The following is a 10,610-nucleotide window of genomic DNA, read 5'->3' as shown; positions in this document are numbered from 1 at the left end:
GAATAAAGTTACAATAAGATTGATATTTTTCTTAAAATTACAAATTTGATATATAGTGTTTAGATATTAGACAATTTTTTATTATAGGGATTGGGGACATAATTTATTTTTTATTTTTGAATCTATAAGGACGAATAGTGTTAATGTTTTCATAAAAAAAAAGTGTTAATGTTCTCAAAAATAAAAAATTGAAAAACATTCAGTTTAATTTTTGCCAATGCCAACATGAGTCGAACCTGGGACTAGCTGCAAAACACTTGCAAGCCTTGCCACTACACCCACTTGGTTGTCATTAATTTTGAGAAATTACAGTTTTTACTAACATAACTTTGAAAAAAAAAAAAAAAAAGTGGGGCACGAGACCCAGTAGGTCCGCACGTGGCTCCACTCCTGCAAGACAAGTTATGGTATTGTGATGTTTATCATATACTGATTTTACATCTATTTGAACAAAAATTACAATTTATATGAATCAAAATTACAACATTGAGAACAAAGTTATCATATTCATTTACACTATTTACATATAATTAAAATAAAATTACAACATTGACAATGAATTTGTTCAAAAACTTGTAACAATGTTGTAGGTGGTATAATTATCATTAATAGAACTAAGATTACACAAAATATGATTCAGATTACTACTTTAACAATAAATTTATTGTTACATTTATAAATGTGTGTATGATATACAGATATATATTATAGAATTTTCCAGAACATATTTATATATCCCAGTTCTCAAGCAGTGCTCATCATTTACTGCAGAAGATCTTATATATCCAGGTGGCTCCCAGTTTCAGACTCTACTGCAAATTTCATAATTGAGATGTATGGACAATTGTGCAAAATTGAATTGGACTTGAATGCAAATTTAAAGACTTGATATATGCATGGGGGCTGCTCAGCTATGTCAGGGTGACAGGGTTTTCCACACTCGGGAGTGAATTTGGGAATAAAACTGTACTATTATTATGGGCAGATTTTTCAACACGTACCCTTCAGAGAGAATTTAGCAAAGACTTGATATGAATAAGGTTAATTACCTTTAGGTATCTGTTAAGCATCTGATTTTGAAGCCTTTAGTCACATGGCCGGCCAAGTTCACCATATTCCAAGTTAAAGATTAAAGGAGATCAATTTTGTCTAGGCTTTAGCAGTTGAGAAGATGGAAGGGAATAGAGACCTAGGCAAATCAGTTCGGCGCTGATGGGTACTGAAACTACATTAGTTGGTATTGTATTATGGGGACCAAAACCGAAACAGTTCGACGAAATCGTTCAACTTTGCAGCAGTTAGGATTTTTTTTTTTTTTTTGTGTTTGCTGCTGCATCAACATGCAACAAAAAAGAAGAAGAAAAGAAATGAAAAATGTAAGACCATAACAAACGCAATCCTTTCCTCAGTTGTAAACCGTGCATTCTCAGCTATTTTTTTCTTTTAGTAGAAATCATAATTTTATTGATAAACTGTAGCATTATAAAGGAATTTATCATGGAGTGACATTGAGAAAATAAGTTTTTCACACATAATACTACACTGATACACCTGATCACTCAAAGAAACATAGAAAAATTATTCGAGTACAAAGAAACTAAAAAAATGACATCAATCTCCATACTCAAAATTAGTTGTGGGGTTATCAATACTACATCGCTTTAAGTTGGTGAGTCATGGATGAGTCCACGGATGAATCTAGCCATAATCGAATTGGTGATTTTGGTGGTGCATCCTCAACCGCAAGCAAGTCTCACCAGTGGAGGATCATGGCTACGATATCGCAGTGGAATTGATCAATTTGTTGTATATAGTTTTAGGTTTGGATCTGATCTTGAACCTAGATCTTGACCTCATGGATTCATTGTTGGAGGTGACAACATTGCCAATGGTGGTAGTGATGTTGGCGGCGGTTCTATGAGTGATGACCACTTTGGGTTGATGTCCATGGCGGTTAAGGTTTCTTCTTGTATCCTAAGGTTTGATTTTGCTGACGGACTTAGGGCGGGGAACAAAATTTTATCTTAGTTTTTACTCTTTTCGCCGTATGAGTTACTCTTACTCCTAAGGAGATAACCTATATTAATTGAGGAGTCTTAACTGTGTGGTTACTAAATTTAAGTATGGGGTGTGACATGCTCGTTTATCAATTTTCTTATGCTTTAGTGTTTAATGTGTAGTAATTGTAATTTTATTTTAGGGGACTTGATTTATCGAGCCACACTATTGCATATTTCTTTGTAACGTTTACCACATTATTAAAAAAAATTTCGATTGATCTCCTAAAAAAAAAAAAAAAAAAAGGACACTAGATCAAACCTCTATATGAGTTTTCTCATTCATCCTATCCAAAAGAGTCTTTTTCAAGGCAACGTTAACAACTCTAGATGAAAATATCTTCCTTGAAGGGATGATTGCTCCCCTATAAGGCTGAAAGGGATGATTTCTTTTCCGTAGAAGAAATTTGAGCCTTCAATTTGGAGCTTACAACATCCTTAAGTTTGTTGAGATTGAGTGGAATCTTCTCTTCTTCCTTTCAGAGGCAGTAGTCGAAGCTAACATTGAAAAACACGGATAACCAGTCCATCTAAGATACCATCCAAACCAGGAAGACGATGAGGATGCGAGGGTATCGAGAACACCGACCCTCCCCTTTTTCTTGGGAGAGGAGAGTGCATCCAAACCCGCTCTCTTACCTAAAGCAGATTGCTAGGAATTGAGAGAGTTGGGAGGTCCAGGGGATTGGAGGCAATTGGAGCACTAAGGATCAGGGCCTGCATAAATGGCAGTAGCACAACAACCGTGGCCGCAACATAGGATCAAACTATCTATAGTTGAGCACCCGTCACATCAACTTGAAGAAGAGCATTGGGTCCCACAAGGACTCCCATAATTGATGCACGAGAAAAACCCCAAGTCGAAGGGCTCCATGGTGGTGGAAAAACCATTGGAAGCGAAACAAAGTTGATGGCCGGCCTCATTGAGATAGATGCTGATGGTAACACTGGCAACACCCATTGTTTCGGTCCCCGACAGTCCTGAATTCCATGCCATAGGCATCCAGACACGCCAAATAGGCCTTTTGATATCCAAAATCCAACTCACATACAAATGAGTTGGAGAAGCAACACTTGGTCCCAAAGTATGAATGGCTTGCTCACGTCCAAGACTTCCATCAATTGCGCTCTAAGCATCGCCAATCAACATGAAAGTACCTCCCTAGTGCATAACCAATCCTAGCCACCCAAGTCCTATCAGCGTAAGCCAGTGGAACCCTATGGATCTGGATCTAAACAGAGAGAGAAGTGAGCAGCACTAGGGATGGCAATGGGGCGGTCCTTATGAACGATTGGGTATTAAATTCATACACAATATGAACGATTGGGTTGTTGTTTATGAAGTTAGGGTCCTTTTATATTGTAAAAATGTAACCATTAAAATAAAGTAGTAAATGTATATATTTGTGATTTATATTATAAAAAAATAAATTAATATATATAATTAAAAAATGTATAAATTAAATATATGTATATATTATTGGGGCAGGTTTGGGGATGAGGATTACAATATCATCCCTGCCCCATCCCCAATCTTAGATAGCGGGGATTGGGGATCTCCATCCCTATTCCCCATTTGTCCCCGAATCCTCCCCCCATTAGGGGCGGGTATCCAATAAAGCTCCGCCCCGCTGGAGATTTTTGTCATCCCTAAGCGGCACCACTATGACATCACCTAATACTATCATAGTGTCACGAGCCGTACTTAAGAGTAGTGCTATTGTGACACTTGATGAAGGAGATGCCAAGAGGGGCGAGTTTTGGAGACCCAATGGCGAGCTTGGAACTAAATAGAGGGCGAGTGGCATTGTCATAATTAAGTGGAGCTCGGGTTCGAGGTGCTTCGGCTTAGAATTTGGGAAAACTCAAAACAGAAGAAATGTCAAGGACCTCGAGACGAGTCCAACACACTTAACGGCATGTCATTTAGATTTTCTATGAATTAATTATGGATTATTAGTCTCTTTGGCTATTTTGATGTTTCCTCCCACCTTGGCCATTTAAGCCCGGTATGCTCTATAATGGGAGACCTGGTGTGTAGCTCTCCACCACCTCCAGTGATGGCCTTCATGGGGCACTAAGTGAGCTTCTCCTGGGGACCCGTTGGGGGCCTAGGGGCTAGGCATATGTCATCACAAAGGGGCGACATGTGTTTCCATGAGTCAGGAAAGTCTCGTGGACAGTATTGGCAAAAAAGTTGATATTGAGGGTCGACATTGAGGGCGAGGTTCGTATGTGGGCGGTCCTTATGCCATCAGCATTAGACAAACATGTGGGCTTACGGAAGATATATCGGGACCCCGTGGTGCTCATTGGCCACGGAGCAAGCGACGTGGGCATATGTTAGGGTTCGACCTTGCCCAAAGGAAAGTGATGCCAACAAGCACGGGAGGGGAGGGGCGACCCCGTGCTAGACTAAGGCAAACTCGAGAGGGGCATCGATGGTGAGTTGCTCACTCGAGTGACGTGCCAACATGCAAGACGGTACGCCCACTTGCGGATGGGCCTACGGGCGAGGACATGCCTTAAAGCCATGACAATCATCAAGAAGAGAACATGGTTAGTCTCGTTAGAAGGGAAAGGCCATATGGCCAGGATGGCTTGTCAGGAAGACACTCAAGGCTTGAGTATGCTGGCAGGTGTTGCCCATGGGTTGAGTGAGTTGTGTAAGTGGTGCCCATGAGGCGAATGAGTTATGCAAGCTACTAAGGAATGACCCAACGAGGGAATATGAAGGCCAACTAGGTCTCAGCACATTGTCATGCTGCTTGCTATCGATGTGCAGGATGCACACGGGTCAACATTGGACACAAGCCAGGATGACATAGAAGCTTATCGGTTGAGCTAGTGTCTTGGAAGACAACCATGACACAAGGAAGTGATCAGTTAGTCACAAGGTGTGAGACTCATGTGTGAGTAACTTTCGTTGGTAAACCCCAACAAGTAAGGGGTCGATGTTGAAAGAGGTCAAGTTGACAAGAGAAGCACACAGAGAGAAAGAAAAATGGAGTATCAAGGAAGAAAAGAAGATAGGATGGCCTCGGTTCAGAGGAACCTTGACGCCTCACGGACTAATTTCGCTGCATAAAAAGTCGGCTTGTGACACATAGCCTGCTAGAACGATGGTCACCATTCGAAAATACCACAGGCTTTTGGCCAAAACTCGCTACTTGTCCTCAGAAACCCAAAAACGACACAAGAACCTGTCATTGAGGCTTTCTTGAACCGAGAACTTCCCAATGATAGGACCAAATGGTGGACATGAACTTATTGGTCGAGATGGGATTAAGAGTGGAGGAGAACTTGATAACCAAGAAAACATCAGCTTCAGCCTCTAACCTTGCATCGAGATCCACAACGTTACCCTCCAACTTGAGTGGCGAGGGCGGCTGCGAGCTTAGACGCCATTTCATTATTAACGCCATCAGAAGACTTTGGATTGAGGCAGAGAGAAGACTAAGAGAGGAGAGAGATGACTAGGAAATGAAAGAAGATGAGGAGGGAGAGACTAAACCGCCGTCGACTCAAGTAAGGGTCGAAAGAATACTCAGTAAAAATGACGTTCTGCACTTATGCTGTTACTTCACCCCTTTTGCTAGTTTGTTTATAAATTCATTGGTAAAAGAAGCATTTAGAACATGGGTAGTGAGACAACTTGAACTCCAAAACTTCATACTTATTTCCCGATTTGTATGCCTTCAATTCCTATTTCTGCTTTGTCCAAAAAAACAATTTCTTATTTCTGCAAATATTAAATTAATACGGGCTTGAAGTTATCATCCTCTGAAGTTTGAAGGAACAGCTGAACGAGTGAAAAAAAGAAGCAAGAACCAAAAATATGTACTTCAAAAATTGAGCAAAGAAAAATACCCAGAAGCCATTGACAGTTTGCAACCGACACTTTGTCCAACAAGAACAAGTTTGCAACTCGTCACTGGAATTTGCAACAAAACAATTGAAAATCTTGCAAAATTCGAAGGGGACAAAACAAGAATCTCTTACAAGTTGAGGGTCTGCATTGTATCTGATTCTATAGCTTTAATTATTTATACCAACTCGACATCAGGAACTTGTCAAGGGAAACAACAACAAGAAATAACAAATCAGTAGCCCAATAAAGGTTTGGTTTACTGACATTCTCATGCAAGAAGGGTAAAAATATTAATTTCACATGTCAAAACAAATTTGGAAGAATATGTCCTACATTCACCACTTTCATGCTAGAAGTTTAAAGCAATAAATCAAAAGAGAATGGCATCCAAAAGTTTGAAGGTATTTACAACAGATGAAAATCAAAGGATCAAACCTTTAACAGGTTCATGCCCACTTGGTCCAGATGCTTTTGGAGACTCAGACAGAACTTGAGCATAGTCATCCTCAATTTTTCTGTTCTTTTCCTCTTCCACCATTTCAACTTTTTCTTTTGTCTTCTGACCAACATCACCAGCTGCCTTTGCAACCTTGTTGAAAGCACCCGAAACCCATGCAGCCGAAGTAAACACATATCGGTTCTTCATAATGGCAGATCCAGCATTGCTAACTGTCTGCTCAGCAGCAGCAAAAGCTGACTTGGTCTTCTCAGAGACCTGGAATTTCTGATCCACTTCGCGAACTTTTTCACTCACCACAGAAGTACCAACACTTATTTTCTCAGTGAGCCCTATCTTTTTGTCAAAAGAAGCAACCTTTTCTGAAGCTGTTGAGGTCAACTGGTGTTTCTCATCAAAGCCCTTTGCCTTGTTGACTGCATCTTTCCCCAAGATAAATCCCTTAGCAAGCATGCCGCTAACAACATCCTCTGCCTTCCGAAATGCAGATTCAGCACCACCAGGGGCTTTATCAGTTACCTGCAGAGAATGGAGCATAACAGGTCATCGAAATTGTAGGGGTAAACTATGATGTAGAAGCTCTGTGCAAAACGCTTACAGAAGGTGCTATTGCAGAAGGTGGCAACTCGTATTCTGGAGCGAGAGTTATGGTTACAGACATATCAACTATTGTAGCTCCCTGTCATGACATAAAGTTAAAAGTGAAACTTAAACATGTTTCACACAAAGAAGCTAGACCACCAATTAAATCACAAAAATGCAATTGCTAAAGCAAAACCAAAGCTTCAGTCAGTAAATTAGAATTAGTATTCTTTCCAATTTCATTTTGTATATTAGTTACGTGGGGGTGCCACTAGCCAATCTGAGTCATGACTACTTTCTAAATGATGCAATTGAAAATTGACTACCTGAACTTTGTACAACAGCATTACTATGTCTTCCTATACGATCACATATCCTAACTGAAGTAAGCACTCATTAGTGAATTATAGCTGGAGCAGCAACGGATATTAGACAGACTTCCAACCAATATTTTGTAAATCTTCCTCTTCAACGATGGTCCATATCATCTTGGATCTATGTTACAAAAATAGTAATGCACTATCCTATGTCATTTACTAGCAGCTAAAGAATTCCCACTTCCAAAAAGGATAGAGAAATAACCAATCCCAGGCTGTGGTAGGATTCAGTGTGGCCTCAAATTCAATTTTCACAAACTCTTATAACTACCTGTATCTGAGAACTTAGATGATAACCTCATAAACTGCCAGGAACACCTATAATCAATGCAACATAACCCAAAGCATCAATAATTTTTTTTTCTTTCACAAAAAAAAAAAAAAAAAAAAAAAAAAAAAAAGACTTCTAAGTGATCCGTCAGCTCAAGGGTCGTAAACTAGTTTCCATGTTATTCTCACCATCTCAGCCAGCAATATTCTCCTCATCAACCTCTAAGTTGAATTTGGACCACATGTGAATCACTCTAGAGCTAGAGCCAATAAAGAGTATGAAATCAAGTCAAGCAGTGAAATAATAATGGCTTGGATAAAATGGTCTATAGCCAACATTAAACCAGGTCTAGTTGCTCTGTTTTTCAACAGCAGACATGCATCAAATCATTTTCAATACAAGAAGATCCAAGCAGTCGAGCAAAACCATTTAAATATGTGTGTGTGTGTGTGTGTGTTTGTGTGTGTGTGTCCAGATTGTCCAATTCTACTCACCAGTCTCACCAACCTCATATTAGCTATATCAATTTCTAATGCATTTGTTTGTTTATTAGGTGCCCACATGTTTGCAAAGCATAACTGATATACTTGGGGCATCAAGCCAAACCATGAAAAAGTGATTAGCACAACAGCTGAGCAATGCACAGTAAATGATCATGAGAGTAAGAGAAGGGTAGAACAAAGTGATCATAAAAGAATTTCCATTACCGAAAGAAGCACAGCAGTCTCTGCTCCTTGTAGATCCTTGAAGGTAACATATGCAATTTGGGACCGCTCAGTGTCACTGCATGACATTGGATGAGCTTCATTCATACATAAATACTGAAAAGATTGAGGAATGAATCAAACAAAACAAAGCATGAGAATAAACAAGGATCAAACCTCTGCATTTCCACATATGCGATATCGCCAGAAAAGGAAAAGAACTCCTTGATGTCTCTCTCACTTGCACCCAAGGAAAGGTTGCTGACCTTGATGGTGTTTACCTGCAAAAGAAATATATAAGTTTGACATAAACAATATAATTACCAGAATCATAGATATGCTGTGATTTTGGAGAGATAGCTAACCAAGAAATAACAACACAAAGTCAGGTAGCCAATCTCAGTGCTCCCAAAACAATTAATAGGTTTTATACAAACCTTCTTACACGAAAAAACCCATATATAAGTATATAAACAAGTGGATAAGTGGTGTCCAGGTCTCTGCGACACTTAAGTTTCGCAAACCCTAGGCGTAGTCAATCCTCCATCTAAATTATTTACAACCGTAAACTTTTGTCATCAGGGACATTACAATCTATGCGGAGAAATCCACTCCTCTGTCTTTAACTCTCCCGACGACCCTCATAACTTCTCCCATTTAACAAAGTTGCAATAAATTATAAATAAAAAAAGGTTGTGAAAGCAGTAAACTAAATATGGAGAAGATACTACTTCCGGACCTCTGGTAAGCATTTCAACGCCATTTTTACAAGAAAAGGTAACTCTATTAGGGTTGCCTTTGCTTTGACTTCAGTACAAGCATCGGATCTACAACATATCTCTCAAGTTGTAGTCGTAATTATATTTACAAGACTGAAACTAAAACATAAATGTAATCTAATTAACATTTCCAGAATTCTGAACCGACTTTTGCAAACGATCATCGGGGATCATATGAGCATATAAAACAAGCCAACCGCAGAAAACGATATCCATTGAGCGCAAAAAAGCAAATCTACACAGACCCAATCTATGAGCATATGCATACATATATACACATATTTACAATTCTTCACTTGAAAATGTGAATCCAATTCAACCAATCCATTGAATCTTATTCTTGCATGAAGCTCCAAACAGATCTAAAATAAGGCAGAGTCCCAATCACTGAGAGTCAATGAGCGAACAAGTTCAACAAATCGCCTAATCTATACAAAGAGAACCTACTACTCCTGATCATCTACAAACACTTCAAAGCTCAAACACCTCAACTCAATCAAATTTGTAATCTAAAGAAAATCAGAAATATATATAAATAAAGAGCGAGGAGAGTGAGAGAGAGAGAGAGAGTACTGACCGACATGGCGAGGTGTTAGGGAAGAAGATCGAGCTACGGGGCTGAAGAAACGATGGTGCCGGAGAGTTGCCGGAGAAAGGCGAGACTTGTTTGGACAGTTACGAGACTTTGTCGCGGTCCGCGGAGAAAATATTTGGCTGAAAAAGAAAGGGGATGGAGGAGGAGATATTTTATAGTGACGCAAGCGCCAAGGAAGGGTTTAGGAAGAGGAGGAGGCACGTGCCCGGACCGTGGCACGTGAGGTACCGTCAGAATCAGATGGAGGACACTTTGAAACGTGAGAGTCGTGAAACGTGAGCGCGTTGATTGGCACTAATTGGACTGGTGGGGCCTTCTAGGACAGTTTTCCAAGACGCGGTTAGAGGAATACATGACTTCTGGAAAGGAATTCGGGTTATAGGGTGGACTTTTTTTTTGGGATAACAGTAAAAAAAAAATACTTACTATTTTTACCATGAGGTGACTTAATTCTATCATAAAGTCTTTGGTTAAATCGTCTAACTTGTCCAGTAGTATGACCTCCCTGACTCCCTCTTTGACAAAGTTGCTAAATTCAATCTCTATCTTACTATCTATATATAATTAGGTTTTGAAGCAATACTTAACTCCAACAAAATGATTAAAACAGAGTTAGGTATAACTTTTGTTAAAATGATCAGTTATATTTAGCTAGAATTTATGAATAGTTACACGAATAGTTAGATTTCTCTCTCATATTTTCTTTTTTTCTTTGTCCACATGTTAATATTTGATTTGATAAAACATTTAAAATAACGAGTATTGTTGGAACAAAATTGTTAAACCTATACGAATAACTTACATTTGACTTGCACTTCTTTAATTAATTTAACTTTAAGAATAATTAACATTGTTGGAGATACTCTAAGCAAACTTTGATTTTTCTTCTCTTTGCGGTCGTTCAACTATTTTTCATT

General features: G+C 39.1%; 1 protein-coding gene across 1 annotated transcript; it reads right to left on the bottom strand.

Annotated features, from left to right (window-relative positions):
* Positions 1–6,153: 6,153 nt before the first annotated feature.
* LOC112178782 (binding partner of ACD11 1) lies at positions 6,154–9,844 on the bottom strand. The gene is made up of 5 exons (XM_024317002.2): positions 9,676–9,844; positions 8,497–8,600; positions 8,323–8,398; positions 6,984–7,064; positions 6,154–6,904 (listed from the first exon to the last, which is right to left on the bottom strand). The coding sequence occupies exons 1-5, from the start codon at positions 9,679–9,681 to the stop codon at positions 6,350–6,352; spliced, it is 822 nt and encodes a 273-aa protein (XP_024172770.1). The 5' UTR covers positions 9,682–9,844; the 3' UTR covers positions 6,154–6,349.
* Positions 9,845–10,610: the final 766 nt, after the last annotated feature.

Source organism: Rosa chinensis, chromosome 7 (assembly GCF_002994745.2).
Source record: "Rosa chinensis cultivar Old Blush chromosome 7, RchiOBHm-V2, whole genome shotgun sequence".
NCBI classification, from domain to species: domain Eukaryota; kingdom Viridiplantae; phylum Streptophyta; class Magnoliopsida; order Rosales; family Rosaceae; genus Rosa; species Rosa chinensis.
Note: the sequence above shows the minus strand (reverse complement) of the source record. Positions and strands in the feature narration are given on the sequence as shown.

What these genes read in the sequence shown, in the direction of transcription:
- LOC112178782 (XM_024317002.2), bottom strand. An exon ending in GCATATGTGGAAATGCAGAG is followed by an intron (nt 8,399 to 8,496) that starts GTTTGATCCTTG and finishes AATGTCATGCAG; the next exon opens with TGACACTGAGCGGTCCCAAA. An exon ending in CTTCTGCAATAGCACCTTCT is followed by an intron (nt 6,905 to 6,983) that starts GTAAGCGTTTTG and finishes CATTCTCTGCAG; the next exon opens with GTAACTGATAAAGCCCCTGG.